Source organism: Rhincodon typus, chromosome 23 (assembly GCF_021869965.1).
Source record: "Rhincodon typus isolate 14 chromosome 23, sRhiTyp1.1, whole genome shotgun sequence".
Taxonomy (NCBI): domain Eukaryota; kingdom Metazoa; phylum Chordata; class Chondrichthyes; order Orectolobiformes; family Rhincodontidae; genus Rhincodon; species Rhincodon typus.
The window spans coordinates 28,961,823-28,982,448 of record NC_063354.1 but is presented as its reverse complement, the minus strand read 5'-3'; the positions used below and the strand labels follow the sequence as shown (position 1 = coordinate 28,982,448).

Sequence of the window (20,626 nt, the reverse complement as noted above, 5' to 3'; positions counted from 1 at the left end):
ATTGCATATAAAATTTTGTTGTTCGTAGTCAGTTTTATCAATGAACAGTACCTTTTAAATCTTCTGTGATATTTAAAATGGAACAAGGTTTGCAAGCTACCTTCCAGATTGCTGCACAGCTATGCATGTACAGATCTTAGCAGGAGTTGCAATTTTAAGTAAGCACAAGATGCTTGATGGTGGAGTATCTGGAACAGACTTCGAGATGCCGCACTGGGATCTGTCTAACTGTAACAGAGGGACAGCTTTTCCTTTCCTGCATCTTTTGAGCTCTCTCAAGACCTGTTGAAAACCATGCTCCATTATATTTCTGCTACATCACAGATAAATATTACAGATAAGACTTCCTGCTGTGTCTGCTCCTGAATCCTTTAAAGACTGTCTCTTCACATAAATAATTGCATTTCGTTATTGCGAAGCTACTTCCCTCAAAAAAGGCCTGTAACAGTTCGGAACCTATTTGAAGAAGAGATTTTATGAACTGTTTTTGTTTTGATATAACATTAATGGATCCATCAACTTGTGTTTATTATATTAACCCCTAAAGCTATAATGCAATCACTCATGGATGTTATCATCATTGTCACTTTGTTGCTTACTCAATCATTTCTCAATATTATATTATACACAAGGCAGGAGCATTGTTAAAACTGGCCAAGTAACACAACAAAATAACGTAGGACTATTGCTAGAAACATATTTTGATGAAACATTGAAGGAAGCAACAGGGTATCATTGCAGAAATCAGAGTCTCAGACATTCTGGAAGAACAGCCTGGAGAAGCAGGCAATATGGTTAGGAAAGATATACTAATCTTGGAAGTCAGCTGCTATAAGATTTGATTCTTGATTCTTAATCCTTAACTCCAACCAAATCAAGTGGTCTCCTTTTTCACATAACATGTCAGGTTCAAGGTATATCATTAAAACTCCAGAACTCATTTTTGGAGCATCACTTGCTAGACTAGCTAGTTTTAAAAAAAAAGGTGGAGGATATTGATGTGAGAGATTAGTGGTCATGTCATGGGCATGATATCATGACTCTCCAATACTCCACATTCCTGCCATTCACGGCCGGACTGTAAGAAATATAACTTGACAGATTTTAAATATGGACCAAATTTTATACCAGCATGGCAAAAGAACCTTTTTTAATTTAAGCAAAACCTACTCATTAGCTGTAGGCTGTTCTTCCAAAGGTAAACAAAAGCCAGTGGTTTGTGAAGAAGATCACACTTTCAAGGTCAAGGAATGTTTAGCCAGACACCCTGAGTTTTAAAATTAGAGCTAAACATAACAGAAAATCATACTTCAAAGCTGTGATAATCTTAGTGTTGTATTTTAAGAAGTATGATAAGAAATTTTCATGATTGGTCTCAGACAGACATATGGACTCAACGGATTTTTGTTGCTGAGTTATCAGGCAGGAGATTTTCTCTTTAATCAACTTTCTGAGAGGTAATGGAGGATTATAGATTGGGGAGGAAGGGACATGAAAAAGTGGTAAAAACAGAGAATAAGGAGAAAGTAGATGAGGGAAGAGAAGGCGATGATTTTGATGACTGACTGGCAGAAGAATTGTTTCAGTGTCAATAGACGTGTCCTGAATTTACAGCTGATGTTGTCTATTTTAGATGTAGTAAAGTGGATTCTAGATTCAGTTACAGTGGGATCAGTTGTAGACTCAGCAGCAGTGATGTAGATTCTGTTGTTGGGTTGTGCCTTACCTTTTTGTCACTGAGACCTGAGACAGTGTCAATAAACTGCTCTTGAATCATAAATGCTGCCAAGTTTGCTGTATAACTCGCCAGGAAGATGACAGCAAAAAAAGCCCAGATTAAGACCATGATTTTGCTTGTTGTTCCTTTGGGATTTTCAATTGGAACAGAATTGTTGAAGACAAGTGCCCAGAGGAGCCACACTGATTTCCCAATGGTAAATGTTGGCCCTCCTGTAACTGTGAACAGATATTCAGAGAGAATAGTGAAAAGTACTGCCATAAATATAGTTCTCCATTCATCTTCAATCTTACAAATGTAATAGGGCAAGGTGTTCATAATACTGTACTTTCATCTGTACTTTATCCCTTCACCAGAGACGATAATTTACCAAAAATCATTGTGAATCACCTTCATAATCTTGAACATTTTGGTAGAAAACTAAAGATTATTTGGTGAACCTCAAAAATTGATCCCTTAAGTCTTCCTGATGATGTTAATTCTTGATGCCCATGATCTGGTATATGTGATGAGGGCAGAACAATGTGATACTGTTTGTTCCACACAGGGGGACTGGGAGATGCACAGGGTTGATGTTGATGTATTGCACTAGAGTGTCCTCCTCACATTCTATGACTCAAAGTAACATTGGGTTCACTTTGTCTCTATGTTGCTAACTGAAGGGTCTAAAGATTAGTGCATTAGCGAACTCACAGGTTATATCATTGCAAAGACAGTCACAGTTTGGCATTGAAGTCAATCTCATTATCTGACATGAAGTAATTGTCTGGTATCATTAAGATGGACGTTGTTCTTTATCGAAGTGACCAGTTCTGCCTCATCTGTTTTAATGTAATTCTCTTTTTCTTCCTCAGGAACCCTCCTGTGTCATATTTTGTTTCAGGTGTTGGTTAAGGAATAAATATTGGCACAACACCATGAATAATTATGCTGCTATTCATTGAGTAGTAACATGGGGTCTTTTGGCACTACCCAAACGGGACAGGCAGGACGTCTATTAAAAGTCTCACCTGAAAAACTGCCTCTCCGATTGTGTAGCATACTTAAACCTGGAGTGTCAGTTGGATTTTGTGCTCAAGGTTTTGTAATGAGACTTGAACTCACAGCCTTCTAGCTTTGCAGTAAGAGCTGAACTGAGGAAATGTTTTGCTTAGCATTTTAGGGCACCATTCCCAAAGGACATTTGTGTCAATTGTTCAGTAGGAGGTGGGAGCAAGGGTCATTGCAGAGTACAAGATTGCATTGACCTGGAAGGAAACATGGCACACCTTGCATGTAGGAAGTACTTATTCAACATGTGTTGCCTAAGAACAAGTTCAGCTGGATTATACAGACATTTAGAAAACCTCATGGATCTTGTCCTGATTGCCAAACATATCAAAACTCTAACTGAACACATTAGCCAGCAGTTTCCACATGAAACTCTTTGTTTCACTCCATCACTTAGCTACGTGATGTATGTTGTGTCGCTGCAACAACTGTTGTGATAAAGTTTCTGTGACCTCTCTACTTGTACACATCCTGTTCAGTTTAAGATGTAATCAAAATCCTTAAACTGGACATCTCCTGCTCTTGGTGCTCTTGTACTGATCTCACTCGGAGTTGATAGGATCCATAGGAGGGCACAGGGGAACACAGTCACAAGCAAACAGCCAACGTGGAGTCTCACAGCAAATTGAAACACTGGTCCAGAGGATTTGGGTGTTTGTACTGGTCAATTCTGCTCAATTCCTTCCTCCATATCAACTGTTTGTTTGTCTGTTTGTCAGTTTGGTATCTATATTGACAGTGACCCGGTAATTTCTTGGGTTTTAACTTTGTTAACAAGTTTGTCATGTTGCACTTTATTGGCCTTTATCACAATCCATCCATTCAATCTGATTTTCATAAAGGCTAGTGAAGCTGTTAGTAGCAACAATTGAGGCAGTGAGGGAATTGAGCAGTCTGTCTATATGAAAATGTTGAAGTCCCAGACACCAGTGATAGCAGCAATAAGCTGTACAGATGCTCGTGCTTGTACTAGATTGGTGAGGGAGGGGACTGTGAGGAATTGAAAAACATGGTTCTTCTGTGCGGACAGGCTGGCCTGTAGGGACCTGTAGTTTGTTCTACGTCAAGGATCATTCAGAGTTCTGGTATGCCCAGAACAACTTTATCATTGTAAAAGAGCTGTGCTTGGTTGTTGCTGGTGAGGCCCTGTCACAGTCAGAGGCAAGCTGCTTGGAGAGGAATCTTCATTAACTACTGCAAGGGAAACCAGAGCAAAAATCCTCACTTAAATATTCTTGTCAGTGCCACTCTACCTGTATCTTATGACCATTCTTCTTCTCAATTTCTAATTAAAGGGACATTTTTCTCAATTGAATGTTCATCCTGTTCTATTCTGCTTTAGTCGATGAACCTGAGCGATAGTATTGCAGATAATTGCTATCCATGCTGAGAGGAGTCTCCTGTTATGGCAACTCATTCCATACCAGCAGATATAAATGGCAGTAGCTCTGGAGCTTGTTCCTGTGCATTCTGGTGCTGTTTGCCACGCTCCACCGGCCTGATACAGTGAGAAAGATTTAGCGTGGTGAGTTCTTTGAAAATATAACTAACAGTGTAGATAATGGGAAGCCTGTAGCTTACCTGAAATTCTAAAAGACATTAAATAAGTGGCGATACAAAAGATTAATAGACAAGGTACGGGCTTATGGAGTTGGATGTAACATAGATAGGAAGCAGAAGGTGGATATAAATGGGGCCATAAGATGATAAGATATAGGAACAGAAGTAGGCTATTCAGCCCATTGAGTCTGCTCCATGATTCAATAAGATCACGACTGGTCTGATAATCTTAAACTCCACATTCCTGCCTTTACCCCATAACCCTCGGTTCCCTTATTGATGAAAAAAATCTGTCTCAGTCTTGAATATACTTAATGATCCAGCCTTTACAGCCCACAATGATAAAGAATTCCATAGATTCACTATCCTCTTAAAAAGGAAATTCATCCTCATTGCTGCTTTAAATGTGTGACCCCTTACTCTCAAATTATGTCCTCTGGTCCTAAACTTTCCCACAGGGGGAAACAACACCACCTCATTTAACGTGTCAAGCCTCTCAAGAATCTTTTATGTTTCAATAAGACAGTCTGTCATTCTTGTAAACTCCTAAATGAGTATAGGCATAACCTACTCAACTTTTCCCCTTAAAAAAATCCCTCTATGCCCAGGATCAAGCTCATGAACTTCTATGGACTGTGCCTCCAATACCAGTTTATCTTTACTTAGAGAAGTGGACCAAAACTGTTCAAAGTATTCCACATGTGATCTGACTAGTGCTTTGAATAGTATTAGTAAGACTTCCTTAATTTATACTCCACTGTCTTTGAAATAAAGACCAAAATTCCATTTGTCTTTCCTTGTGTTCTAGCTTTTTGTGATTTATGTACAACAACCCCATATCACTTTGAGCAGCAGTTTTCTGCAGTCTTTCTTCATCTAAATGTTATTCATCTCCTGTATTCTTCCTGCCAATGTGCATAACCTTACATTTTCCCACATAATATTCCATCTGCCAAGTTTTGCCCATTTCCTAAACAGTCTATAACTGTTTACAGACTCTGCATCATCCTCACCACTTACCTTCCCACTTATTTGTGTCACCCACAAAGTTGGAGATAGCACATTCACTTTCCTCAAAGTCATTGATAGACATTTGTAAATATTTGTGACCCCAGCAATGATCTCTGTGATACTGCTTACAGGTTGCCAGCCTGAAAATGACCTCCCTTATCCTAACTCTCCACCATTTCTTAGTTGTCAAATTTCTGTTCATGCTAATCTACTACCCCCAATATATTAGGCTGTTCTCCTATTGAGTAGTCTTGCATACGGAACCTTAGGAAATGTCTTTTGGAAATCCAAATATGTTACTTTTTCTGGTGCCCCTTTTATTAATCCTGTTTGCTACCTCCTTAAAAATCTCTAATGTAGTTTTCAGGCATGATTACTTCTTCCTGAAGCTATACTGGCTCTACTTGATTATATTTTATATTTCTAATGCTCTGCTGCTACACCCTTTATAAAAGACAATTTGACAATTACTGACTGACATGTTAAACTAACTGACCTATAGTTGCCTGTTTCATGTCTCCCTCCCTTTTTGAATAAAGGGTTACATTTGCAGTTTCCTAATCCTCTGGGACTTTTCCCGAATCTAAGGATTCTTGGAAGGCTATTTCCAGTGCATCCACTATCTCAGTAGCTACTTGCTTTAATATCCTAAGATGCAACCCCTTAGGTCCAGGGGACTTACTGGCCTTTTTGTTTCCCTGGTAATTGTTCTCTAATGATGTGTTTATTTCTACCCCAGCCTTTGCCAGTTGATTATTTGGGATATATCTTTGTTGCAAGTCATAAACATCTGCCATTGTTCCTCAACCATATTTTCTACTAAACATCTTTCTCAATCATGCCAGCCAACTCTGCCCTCATTTTTTTGTAATTATCCTTAGAGTCATAGAGTCATATAGCATGGAAATAGACCCTTCGGTCCAACTCATCTGCACTGACCAGACATCCCAATCTGACCTCGTCCCATTTGCCAGCATTTGGCCCATATATCCCTCCAAATCCTTTCTATTAATGTACCTATCCAAATGTCTTTTAAATGTTGTAATTGTACCCACCTCTACCACTTCCTGTGGCAGCTGATTGCACTACCCTCTGTGTGAAAAAGTTACCCCTCAGGTCCTTTTTAAATCTTTCCCCCTCACCTTAAACTTATGCTCTCTAGTTCTGGACTCACAGTTGTTACTGATCCAAGTGTCTCAATCTCAAATTGAATGCCAAATTCTACCATTTTGTGGTCACTGTTTTCTAGGTAATCTTTTACTCTGAAATCTTTTATTGAACCTGCCTAATTACACATTACCAGATCAAAAATAGCTTAATCTCTGATTGGATGTAGAACGTACAGTTCTCGGAAACTATCCAAAATACACACTATGGATGTTTCCTTGTGGCTACTTTTCGGTTTTTACCAGTTTAGTTTTCCCAGTTTATGCGAAGATAAATGTCATCAATGATTAATGTCCTACCTTTTTTACATGCCCTCATTACCTCCAGATTTATTCTCTGTCCTACTGTATAGCTACTGTTATAGGCCATTAGAACACTCTCACCAGTGCTTTCTTCCCCATGTCATTTCTTGATTCCACCCTATATAGATTCTACATCTGCTGATCCAAGGTCATTTCTTGTTATTGAATTTTTCTATCTAATACTAACATAGTCTCCCTACTGCCCTTTCCTTGTCACCAGTCCTTTCGAGAAAACACATACCTCTGAATAATTAGAAATAACAAAGTGTGGAGCTGGAGGAACACAGCAGGCCACGCAGCACCAGAAGAGCAGGAAAGTTGACGTTTTGGGTTGGGGCCCTTCTTCAGAAAACTCCAGCACCTGCAGTTCTTGCTATCTCCTCTGAATAATTAGTTCCCAGCTTTGATCTCCTCATAACTCTGTCTCCAGAGCAGCTATGAGATTATACCAATTATAACATGGATGTGTGCCGTTAATTCATTTACTTTGTTCTGAAAGCTATGTGTATTTAAGTAGTCAGTCATTTATTTTCCCTTTTTATTACTTTTTCTGCTTTTGTGTCTATTTTCTGTGTTTTTTTAATGTTTGCACACTCTGTCCCTTTCTGTCCTACTGTGGATATCATTACCTAAATGGTTGTCCTGTAATGCTGCCATATCCTTTTGCTTTGCAGGCTCACATATTCTGTCTTCATAATCCTCCCCCCAACTCTATTTAGTTTAAAGCTCTCTCTGCAGCCCTAGTTATCTGATTCATCATAATATTTTCAAGTTGACAGGCAGTAAATAATGGAGTGCTTCAAGGAATTTTACAATCTAAATGAATGACTTGGATGGAAATTCTAAAAGTGTTGTATTTAAATTTGCTGATCAAAGCTGGATGGAGAAGAGGCACAGAAAGGTTGCAAACAGATACAGATAGGTTACACAAGTGGGCACAAGATGGCTGATGGAGTATACTGTGGGAAAATGTGAAGTTAATCACTTGGGTTGTAAGAATAGAAAAGCAGAATATTCTTTAAAAGGTGTGAAACTTGTAAGTGTTGATATTGAAAGAGATTTGTCTGCTCAGAAAACCAGTGGGTAATTTTTTTTATTCTCTCATAATATGCATCACTGGCTCGATCAGCATTTATTGCCCATCCCTAGTTGGCCCTGAGAAGGTGGTGGTGAGCTCCTTTCTTGAACTGCTGCAGTCCATGTGCTGTAGGTAGACTCTCAATGCCATTGGGAAGGAATTCCAAGATTTTAACCCAAAGACACTGAAGGAATGGAGATATATTTTCAAGTCAGGATGGTGAGTAACATGGAGGAAAACTTGCAGGTGATGGTGTTCCTATATATCTGCTGCACTTGTCCTTCTAGATGGAGTGTTTGTGTGTTTGGAAGGTGCTGTCTAACGATCTTTGGTGAATATCTGCAGTGCATCATGTGGAGAGTACACACTGCTGCTACTGACTGTCAGCTGGGGTAGGAATGGACACTTATGGACATGGGGCCAATTAAATGGGCTGCTTTGTCCTGGGTGGTGTCAAGCTTCTTAAATGTTGTCAGAGCTGCACCCATCCAGGCAAGTGGTGAGTATCCCATCACATTCAGACTTGTGTCTTGTACATGGTGGACAGGCTTTAGGGAGACAGGTGGTGAATTACCAATTGCAGTATTCCTAGGCTTTGACCTACTCTTATAGCCACTGTATTTACATGCAAGTTTCAGTTGAATTTCTGGTCAATGGTAACCCCTAGTATGTTGATATGGGGGATTCAGTGATGGTAATGCCAATGAATGTCAAGGAGAAAAGTTTAGATTGTCTCTTATTGGAGATGGTCATTGCCTGGCATTTGTGCGGCATGAGTGTCACTTGTCAGCCCAAGCCTGGACACTGTCCAGGTCTTGTTGACTTGTACATGGACTGCTTCAGTATCTGAGGAATTGCAAATGATGCTGAACATTGTGCAATCATTGGCAAACATCCACACTTCTGACATTATGATGGAGCTAAGATCTTTGTAGCAATTGAAGATGTTTGGGCCTAGGACACTACCCTGAGAACTGCAGAGATGTCCTGGAGCTGAGATGACTGACCTCCAACAATGACAACCATCTCTATGTGCCAGGTATGACTTCAATCAAAGGAGAGTTTCTCCCTGATTCTCGTTGATCCCAGTTTTGGCAGGGTACAACAAACAATTAGGAACGCATATTGCATATTGGCCTGTATTGAATAGGGATTGAAGTACATAAGTGAGTGTTGCTAAAATTGTACAGTGTTTTGGTGAGGCTAAATCTGGAGCATTGTGTGCAATTTTGGTTTCTAAATTTACAAAAGGATACCTTGCATTGGAGGCAGCACAACAAAGCTTCACGAAATTGGTCCCTGGGAAATTGGATTGTCCTACAATGAGATGCTAAGTAAATTGAACCTATACTCTGGAGTTTAGAAGAATGAGGGTCTGTTTTATTGAAATGTACAGGATTCTGAAGGGGTTTGTTGTGTAGATGCTGAACATTATTTCCACTGTTCAGGAAATCTAAAACAGGGGGGAGGTGGTCATTTAGGACTGAGACATGGAGAAATTACTTTATTCAAAGTGTTGTGAATCTTTGAAATTTGCCACATCAGAGAGATGTGGATGTTCCAATATAGAACACATTTAAAGCTAGGACAGACAGGTTTATGGTCTATCAGGGAAGCAAGTGGAGTTGGGAGCAGGCTGGTAGCAGCTACCAACAGTTCTGAGGAAGGGTCACTCAAACCAAAACGGTAACACTGATTTCTTTCCACAAGACATTGCCAGACCTGCTGAGCTTTTCCAGCAATATCTGTTTTTGTTTCTGATAAAAGGAAAGCTAGGGCCAGAATGATAACAAAAAGATCCACAATTGCTGAGAAATAAGTGCTGTGCGTATCTTCATTATTGAAGATGCTGCCAATGAGAGGCTCAGAAGAAGAAGCACAACAGTATGCCATCTAACCAATACAATTAATAATTATTTTTTGAGGAATAAAAACAAGCTGTAAAAGACTTAAGGTGTTTAGTTATGAAAGTGGATTTGTTTATTTTCTTTGGACATGAAATAATTGAAAAGTTTATATGGTTATAAAGGGGAATTATATATTTTTATATAAAAAGAATGTTATATTGTCATATAGAGAAGTGTCCAGAGCCGTATTGTTATGTGGATGTGTGCATAAGTATCCAAATGCCATCTCACTCTCTACTGCACTACAATCTGTGTCCCAATCTAACAGTATATCATTTGTACATACATTACCTGCATGAATAGCTGCAAGAAATACACTTGAAGAAAGCTCTGGTATTGTCCCTAAATGTACAATTATTTTTAAATTCCATAAACCACAAATGTAAATGTGGAGATGAATGTTAGGTTCAAATCTTCTGGTCTAAGGATTCCAAACTTGACCAGACTAAAAGTTGTCTACCTACTTTGGAAAACTTTTCCAGGCAAACTTCTAGGGCAGGGGCCTTTGAAATAATGCAGTCAAGTCCAAGAATTCACATAGCCAGCTGTGGAATGGATCAGCACTGAAATCACACCCTTTCTTCAGTAGTAACTGCTGTATTCTATGGTTTAAAGATCCTTCAACCATTTTCACAGCTACTGAGAGAAAGTAAATGTGTAAGTGATGGTTGGGTGCAGGGGTACAGCTATCAGATGATTGAAAAGGCAGGAAGGGTAGCAGGTGGATAATATGTGCTGGGGAGTAGATGCTGGAGAGGGATACTGCGTTAGGAGGCTGGGAACGGTTTAGAGTGCTAGGTAGGCATGGGGTGATGTGTTGGGTCCAAATAGATCAAGGCTCATGTTTGAGAAAGTGGCATTGGGTCTGGGGAGTCTATAGGGAGATGATGGGGATGCTGAGGGAGGTTGGAGGGGACAATTGGTGTCAGGTCATGTGGAGCAGTGTGATGTTTTAGATTTCTGTGTGTCGGCATTGCATGTTCCAGGCCTCGGAGGGGTGAGAAGTGGTGACTCTCAGGACAGCTGGGGATTTGGGGATTGCACTTCATAGTTAGCCAGAGAGGAGGTTTTTGTCCCTCAAACCTTTTCTGGGTAACTATTCAAGCGAGTGACTCAGAACTATCTGAAGCCTCTGTCTCTAATCCAGAGTTGGAGATGTTTTTGGAGGAGTCTCATGGTGGGTAATTGCTGATCAGAACTTTAATCCTGCCAGAGATTTCCGCAGAGTGAACTACATCAGGACTTCTGCATGGTGCTGGCACACAACTCCAGTTTATGTTGCTGCAACAGATCTTCCTACTGGGAATGGTGATACCTGGGGGAGTCATTAGTTACAGCACAGAAGAATTCCATTTGACCCACTGAATCATAGCAGCTCTCTATCGGGGCAGTTCAATTAATTCAACAGACTATGTTAGGTTCCAGATCTTCAAATAGACATGTGCTCCACTGAATAATGGGATAGCTGCACTAATAACAGCACTCAGAAAGTGAAATCACTAAGAAACTGCAGTGAATATTGTATGCTGGGGGCCTTGGAGCCAGTATACAAGGTTTGTAAGGTTCTTGTGGAATAGTGTAATGACCTCTAGGTCAGGAAGGCTGTATTCAATTCCCACCTGTTCCAGAGGTGTGCCTGAACAAGGTGATTAATAATACCTACAGGCTTGTATCATGGGCCCACGGTGCAGAGACAATATAAACTAAATAGTATTACTTTAAGAGAGGTTGCACAATCTGGGATTAATTTTATAATTCTGTGAAAAGGCTGACGAAATATGTGTAAATGGAGTTGATACACAGATTGACGATGATTGAATTAAGAGGTTACATCTCACTGACAACTTACTTTTGCCATTCATGAGGTTTCGGTTGTATCCAACGGGACTGAAGTACTCAAATAGACAGACTGTTAGAGCAACCACCGTCAGACACATCACAAACATCATCATCCACACTGCGGGGCTGTAAGGTTCTGCAGAGAGAGAAATGGCAGCTGAGTGCCTTCAACAAGCAGTCATGAACCCTCTAATTACTCAATCAGCATGCATTCACCTCCTGCAAAGCTCAATCTGCAAAATGAAATGTCTCAAAGCATTAGCTCAGAAAACACTCCCATCTGTGAACTCTAAATTCCTATCAGTACTTCAAATACATCCAATTGTTAATTCTATAAATCTTACAAAGGTAGTCAGGCTCATCTTTAACACCATCACTGTTCCTTGGCTCAATCACTGACTTTGACCTCTAAGGATAATCACTGACCTGTGACACCAATCACTGACCCCTATCCTAATCACTAAACCCTGACCCTAAATACTGACCCCAGACCCTGAGCACTGACCCCAACACTGATCTTGTGTTTGATCATTGACCTTTATTTCCAATCATTGTTCCCAGGCCCCAATCACTCACCCCAGTCCTTGACTATTACCTCCAATTCTCATACCAAATATTGATATCAATTACTGAGCCTAATTATTAATCACTGGCCTCAATCATTGATCTAACATGATTACTGTTCTGATTCTTTTGATTATTGACATGACTTCAATCTTTGGCCTCAATCCTTTGAACACCTATGACCTCTGAATTGATCAATAAGGCAGCTTCTATTATAGAAGTCAGAGTCATCATAAACCCCAGCCTGAATCATTCACATCATTGCAAATCTTTGATTCCAACACTAATACCATCACACTGAACAGCCCCAGATATTTAGTGAAAGAAAGTTATGGCAACCAATCTGGAGAATCACTCACAAAATTCTTGTGAATGAGTTGAAACAGCAGGTTAAAGCTTTTACCTTGTGGCAGATCTCATCATGACATTTTCAACTTCTGACCTGATGTTGGCCCATTTGTTGCACAGTTTGAAACCCTTCATAACACCATGCTGCTCACCGAGAAAAGCTGATGGGGAGACGGTTCCATTGCTCCTGGCCACCATCACACTAATTCCAGTCTCCACAAAGGGGACAGAGAAACTCACAATCTCAGAGCGCTCCTCATTGATGGTGAGAGATCCGATAGCCATGTCTGCTCTCTGGTAGAAAACCTAAAGTGTGAAATAAAGCAGTGAATTGGGTAAATATATAAGGATGAAAATGGTCAGCAATTAATTAGAGCGAATGTTTTGCACTGGTTTAATGTGAATAGACTTAGAGTAAAAATGAAGAGTTTGTATTTGCTGAGTGTAAGGGGTTTTGTATTGATTAGGTGAGTTAATGATAGAAGGAAGTCTTCCAATCCATCATTCCAGTGTTGGCTCTTTGAAAGAACATTGCATTTAGTCCCACATCCTTTTAATTTGCCTATCATCCCATAATCTTCTCAACCTAAACTATCCATCCTACTGCTTTTTAAAATTTATTTTTTATTATCCGCTTCCATCTTTACAGGTAAACAATTCCAGATCCCAGTGTCTGAAATTGTTTTCTAATTATGGTTTTTGGTTAATGATTCATTCACGAGGAGTATTTTTCTTTTCTCGGTAAAAACTCTTATTTTCATAGGCTTACACCTTAACTATCATCCTTCGAGAGTTTTTAAAACACATTCTGAGAGTTCATACATACAACAGCCCTGCAAAACCTCCTGTGTTGAAACATTTAATCTTCTTGGTCAGACATTACTACTTTTAACAAATCCACAGCTGTATTCCTTGATTAAATGAAATGAAATAAAAATGTATTTTGTCCCTGATATTAGCTTGCATCAATTCCTCTACTACCGATATTAGGCTGACTGGCCTGGAGATGCTTGGTTTATCTCTGTCCCGTTTCTTGCTGAGAACAGTTCACATTAGTGGCCTGTGTGTGGCCTGTATTAATAGAGTGCAAGTGGATTTTATATTTTGATTGAGTATTGTCTAACCCTAACCCTATTGGTGCAAGTAGTCTGAATTTATGTGGTTGTTATGTGTCCAGTGAAGTGGTCTGTATGGATGGAATGTGAATATTTTATCTTTATTTGAGTTGAGTTGAGTGCTGTTAATTGTGAATGTGCTCTATTGATTAGGTTGTATTGTCTAAGTTTGTGGATTTAGGGGTGGTTGTAATGAGGTCAGGCAGGTGGACCTCATAGAATATGAGTTCCCTGATTAGGCTGTTAATCTCATTCAATCAGGGATCTCTGGCTGACAGATAAAAAGCAGATTGTCAGACATTCTGACACTCTGCGAGCCTGCTCTGAGGAAGCTGGACTGGTGTCCAGGACTTACTATGTGTAAATAAGGAGTGACTTGGTGATTGGATACCAACCTCTATGGACAACTCTGAATTTATATAAAATGAGTAATTCTGTAAAATGAGTGTGAATTTTTTTAAAGATTATTTTTCCGTATTTAATGAGTGGCATTTATTGGGCCTGAATGAATTTTACTTAATGTATTTATTGAAGGTGATGATCTGTGTTTGTTTCTTGTTACTTTTTTGAATTATCTTGTGAGAGTGGTTTGTCTACATATGTAGTGTTGGTAGTTTCTGTATGTGCCTGAATGGTTCATATTTGTTTGTTTTGATTTATCTGCACTTATCTAAAGCAGTTATTTAGTAATTATCACTTACATAATAAATAAATAACTTGAGTAGTTGGGTCTCTTTGAGCATGTGTTGCTGGTTGGGTGCATGGTCTCTGTTAAATAATCTTTGTCAAGCACTCCCAATGACAACTTGACCTTCAATCCCACAATTTCCATTCTGCTGCAACACTCAACCTCCCCATCCTGTGTCACCTATGGGCCCTATCCACTGACGTTTATTTTTCCTTGTTCCTTAATGAATTGTTCCTCTTTGGTTTAAAGACCCAGTCAGAGAGGACATGAACTCCATACCTCACCAATCATTCCATTCCAGATTCCCCGAACCTTCTTGCCATGTTTACCATTGGTCACTAGGTAAAGGTCATAGGAAAATTTGACAGTTTTCGCGAGTTTCTTCAGGATGTCGATGCAGAATCCTTTACAACACAACTTTGTGTATGTCTCTGCAATGCTGAAATATGTTTAGGTTAAGACAATGCATTACAATAGATCAGGGCTTGGCACGGATTTTTAAGAAGTTTCACAACAAGTTACAGGCTGACAAGTCCAGAGATGTGGGCTCGTGATCAGAGACATAATCTCAAACCCTAGATGGCTGCCTGGGAATTTAAATTCAGCTAACTGAATTATTCTGGAACAAAAAACTAAGTTGATATCAGTAATGATGATCAGTAATAATGGAAAAAAATGACAGGATTATTGTAAAACCCCATCTGGTTCATTAAGCCTGTTTAAGAAAGGAAACCTACTCTCCTTGCCTGGTGTCCTCTTATGTGACTCCAAATCCACGTCTACATGATTGACTGACTCTTAATTGCCCTATAAAATGATCCAGCAAGACACTGATGTACAATTTGAAATGAGTAATAAATGCTGGCTTTGTGAATAATACCTGCATCCTATGAATATTGATTCCTCCATCATCATTCCTGGATATGTCCTTTCCCACTGAGCAAACAAACTTGTCAGTGGTGGTGGTACAATTGTATGTGGTTGGGAGAGAATGGCACAGGGATTCCTCAGCATTGATTCAGACCCCAGGATGTATCACAATATCAGGTCAGACATGGGCAAAGAGACCTTCATGACAGTATTGTTAAGTGTGGCCACTGCACAGTTCTTGAGATGAAATCCTCTCTTCACACTGAAGACAATCCACTATATTGTATGACACATTCACAGTGCTAAAACAGATCTTGCTTCCTAGAGCTGTGCATCCAGCTGTGGGCCAGCAGCAACAGCAGAACCGTATTCAACCACAACTTGTAACATCGTGGCATACCCTCTCCCTCACTCTACCATCAAGCTAGGGTATTAACCCTGCCTCGATGAAGAGTGTAGATGATGATGTCAGGAGCAGCACAAGGTGTACTTAAAAGCAAGGTCCCACCCAGTAAGGCTATAACAGAGGGCCACATGCATATGAAATAATAGAATCAGTGTGCCAGAGACAGTGCTAAGCAACCCCATAACCAACAAACCAGATTACAGTCCTGCAATCTTGCTGCATTTTGTTGTAATTGTCAGTGGAAAATTCAACAAAGAAATAGAGGAATCTTCAGAAACATTCTCATCTGCAATGATTGCAGAGCCCAACAAACCAATGTAAAAGCAAGATTGAAAGATTTGCATCACTCTTTATCTAAAAGTGGTGGTTAATGCATCTCACCTTTGCTCTGAGGTTCCCCTTGTCACAATTTTGATACAGTTTAAACAAATGACTGAAGGCACTGGATACTGCAAAGTCCGTGGGTCCTGACTACATTTTAACCGTAGTAATGAAGACTTATGCTCCAGAACTAGTCAAACCCAAAGTCAAGTACTGTAATACAACTAAAATGCAGGCACTAACTGGCAATTTGGAAAATTCCTAGGTATGTTCTGCTACAAAAAGCAAGATAAATCCAAGTGTGATTGTATTTTGCAAGGGACTTGAGCTGGATGGGTGGTGACTTTGTATCAATGACAAAGGAGATGAGACGAAAAGACATAGCAGCAGAATTAGGCCATTTGGTATGTCGAGTCTGCTCCACCATTTGATCGTGGTTGATATGTTTCTCAACCCCATCTCCTGCATTGTCCCTGTAATCTTTGATTCCCTTACCAATCAAGAACCTATCCATCTCTGTCTTAAATACTCTGTGATTTGGCCTCCAAAGCCCTCTGTGGTAATGATTTCCACACAGTCCCCACCCTCTGGCTGAAGCAATTCCACTCATCTTAGTTCTAAAAGGGTTTTCCCTTCGCTCTGGAGGCTGTGCCCTTGTGTCCTAATCTCTCCTACTTGTGGAAACATGTTCTCCATGTCCACTCTACCCAGGCCTCTCCATATTCTAAAAGTTTCAATCTGATTCCCCTGTCATCCTTCTAAATTCCATTGAGTCAGACCCAGTGTCCTCCACCATTCCTCATACGATAAGCCCTTCATTCCCGAAATCATTCTTGTAAACCTCCCCTGAACCCCCTCCAATCCAGTAATCCTTCCTTAAAAACTGCCCACAATATTCCAAATGCAGTCTAACTAGAGCCTTGTAAGGCCTCAACAATACACTTCTGCATTTGTATCTTCTTGCAATGATTTTTAACTGTGCATTTGCCTTCCTAACTGCCAATTGGACCTGCATGTTAACCTTAAGAGAATCCTGAACTTGACTCCCAAGTCCCTTTATGCTTCAGATTTTACCATTTAGAAGCCTTTTACCATTTAGAAAATAGTCTATGATTCTATTCTTCTCATCAAAGTGCATAGTCTCTCATACTCCCACATTATATTCCATCTGCCACTCTTTGCCCACTCTCCTAACCTACGAAGTCCTGCAGCCTCCCCCTTTCTTCAACACTGCCTGCACCTGCAACTGTCTCTGTATCATCTTCAAACTTAGCAACAATGCCCTCAGTTCCTTCATCCAGATCGCTAATGTATAATGTGAAAAGCTGTGGTCTCCATACAGGCCCCTGTGGAACTCCACTAGTCACCAGCTGCCAAATTAAAAAAGACCCCTTGATCCCTACTCCCTGCCTCTGCCAGTCAGCCAATCCTCTATCCATGCCAGTGCCTTGCCTGTAATCACATGTGCTGTTATCTTAATTTGCAACCTACTGTGTAGCACCTTATCAAAGGCCTTCTGGAAATCCAAATAGATCATGGTCACTGGCTTTTCTTTGTCCAACTTGGTCATTACCTCTGCAAGAATTTTTTAACAGATTTATTAGGTTTGATCTCCCATTAATGAATGTGCTGATTCAGCTCTATTTTACCATGCACTTCCAAATAATCTCATCTCAATGGTCTCTAAAATCTTACCATCAACTGAGCTCAGGCTATCTGGCCTATCGATTCCTGTCTTCTGCCTCCCTCCCTTCTTAAACTGGAGTGTTATATTGGCCATTTTCCAGTCCTCTGGGACCCACCCTGACTCCAGTGATTCCTGAAAGATCACCACCAATACCTCTACAATCTCCTCAGCTACTTCCTTCAGAACATAAGGGCAGGATGGTGGCACAGTGATTAGCACTGCTCCCTCATAGGGCCAGGGTTTTATTCTAACCTTGGGTGACTGAAATTAGAGAGATTTAGAGATCCTAAAATGATGGACTGAGTAGCATGGATCTTGCAGCTGCTCCTGAGATTCTCATTCTATGACTCTCTGTAACTGTCTGTGTGGAGTTTTCACATTCTCCCCACATCTGTGTGGGTTTCCGCTGCATGCTCAGGTTTCTTCCCACAGTCCAAAGATATGCAAGTTAGGTGGATTAGCCATGTTAAATTGCCCCTTAGTGTCCAAGAAGACCAGGCTCGGTGGGTCAGCCGTGGTAAATGTGGGGTTATAGGGATGGTTGGGGGGTGGGTGGGTCTGGGTGGGATGTTCTCTGGGAGCTCAGTGGAGATTCAATGGGCCAAATGGCATTTGTCTGCAATGTAGGGATTCTATGATTCTAACTCTGGGGTGTAGTCCATCTGATCCAGGTGATTTATCCACTTTCAGACCTTTCAGCTTCCCCAGCACCTTCTCCTTCGTGATGGCCACAACACTCACCTCTGCCCAAGACCCTGTCTTGAGGTTCTGGTATGCTACTGGTGTTTTCCATTGTGAAAACTGATGCAAAGTACCTGTTCTGTTCCTCTGCCATTCCTTTCTTCCCCATTACTTATTCTCCAGACTCTCTTTTTTGTAGTCCAATGTACATTCTTGCCACTTTTACCTTTTTTAGATATGTAAAAATCTCTTGTAATCTTTTACATCACCAGCTACCTTACTCTTATATTACATCTTCTCCCCTCTTACTGTTTGTTTTAGTTATCCTCTCATGGTTTGTAAAGGCTTCCCAATCCTCTGGCTTCCCACTAATCTTTACCTGACTGTATGCTTGTAGCAAGATGTTGGAGAGTGCAGGATGGTGGCAGGCCAGGCTGTCACGAAGCGAAAATGGAATGTTGTTGAGCCGAGAGAAAGAGATGAACGGGTTGAGGAGGAGATACTGAGGGTGATGGGGTCTCCGATCAAGGCACTCCTGCCTGTGATAGTAACATGGACTCCGCATCTAAATCCGATTGATGGAGGCTGCTCATGTTTGAATGCAGTTGGCTTGGCCTCAAAAGTTCCACAACCCAGAAGTGATTTCAGTGGGGAAACTAATGATTAAAGCAGCAAAGCTGGCAGCCTGGATTCTTTACTCCAGGAGGCTGTTACACCGCTTCGATTTAGTTCATTCAGATTTGGTCTGTCATCAAGGACAGTGGGTGTGACTGCAGGTCAGGCAGGTATGAGGACCCAAGGGGTTGCTTTCAAGGAGCCTCAGTACCTGCAATTGTCCAGCACTTAGGAGGTTCTTGCAAGCTGTGTGGATAAGAGTGAAAACTGAGGGGAAGATGAGCAAACTGATCATGGCACCCTGATACAGGGCACCATTCAATTGGGGGGAGGAAATAGATATGTAGTAGTGTGGGGACAGTATAATTAGGAGATAGTCTGTTCCCTCAAGTTGTGAACATGAGTCTCAAAGGCTAGGTTGGCTGCCTGGTAACATCTTGGGAAAGAAGAGGAATTTGGAGAGGGGAGGAAGGGATCCAGTTGTCATCATCTACATTGGTACCAATGACATTGATACCACTGGAAAGCGGCTTCTGCTGAAAGGTTTTGAACAATTATTAGGATTTAAACGAAAACACAGAATTTCCAATGTCAATAATGTCAAGATCACTCCCTGAGCCATGGGCATAGGATAGATAAAGACAAGGAGTTAAATCCATGATTTAAAGATTGGTTTGGGAGAAATGGGTTTCAGTTCATGGGGCACTGGCATCAATGCTGGGGTAGAGGGATGGGAGCGCTTTGCCTAAATCATGCTGGGAATATTTTAATAATAATACCAAGAGTGGAACAGGAAGACACAAAGTTTACAAGCACAAACAAAAACAGCTAATAGGGTCAAAGGGAGAAAGATGGTAAATAGGCATAAATTAACAGCTGTTTACTTAAATGCATTTAGTATTTGGAACACTCTAAATGAATTAACAGCGCAAATTGAACTTAATCAGTATGATCTTATAGCCATTACGGAGACATCAACATTACGGTTAATAGGAGATCAAAGCTGGAAACGTAATATTCAATGGTCTGTGATTTTTTTTTTTCAAAACAATAGGCAAGAATAGAGGGATTGGGGGGAGGTGGGCTGCATTGATAGAATGAGATAGAAATGGTCTGGATCAGATGATGTAGAATCCATATGGGTGGTAAGAAATAACAACGGGAAGAAGAGGCTGGTGGGAGTAGTCTATAGGCCCCTAACTGTAGGTGTTCTTTAGGACAGAAAATATATCAGGAGATATTAAGGGCGTGTATAAAAAGCAGCACATTAATCATGAGTAACATGCACCTTCATGTAGATTGGGAAAGTCCAACTGGCAAACGTTGTCACAAGGATGAATTTGTCGATCACATTTGGGACAGTTTCTGAGGACAACATATTGTGGATCAAACTTGGGATCAGGCTATTTGACATCTGGTAATGTGCAATGAGACAGGTATCATACATGATCACTGTAAAATACTCCTGAGGGAACAATGACCATAACATAGTAGAATTTAGCATTCAGTTTGAGATTGTGTTAAACTTGAACAGGGGTGATTACATAGCGATGAGGCCAGCATTGGCTAGAGTGGACTGGGAAAGGAGTTTAGCAGAAAAAGTAGTTTAGGAACAATGGCAGATGTTTAAGAAGACAGTTTATGACTCACTTTTAAGACAGATATATTTCAATGAGGAA

General features: G+C 40.5%; 1 protein-coding gene across 1 annotated transcript in view; it reads right to left on the bottom strand.

Annotated features, from left to right (window-relative positions):
- LOC109931674 (glutamate receptor ionotropic, NMDA 2C-like) overlaps nucleotides 1-20,626 on the bottom strand; it is a 98,873-nt gene that overhangs the window by 12,399 nt on the left and 65,848 nt on the right. Inside the window, exons 7-10 of the mRNA XM_048611120.1 lie at nucleotides 14,647-14,806; nucleotides 12,717-12,870; nucleotides 11,663-11,788; nucleotides 1,727-1,956 (exon numbers count right to left, since the gene is read on the bottom strand). Of these exons, the coding sequence (XP_048467077.1) occupies nucleotides 1,727-1,956; nucleotides 11,663-11,788; nucleotides 12,717-12,870; nucleotides 14,647-14,806 (670 nt within the window). The remainder of the gene's footprint in view (nucleotides 1-1,726; nucleotides 1,957-11,662; nucleotides 11,789-12,716; nucleotides 12,871-14,646; nucleotides 14,807-20,626) is intronic.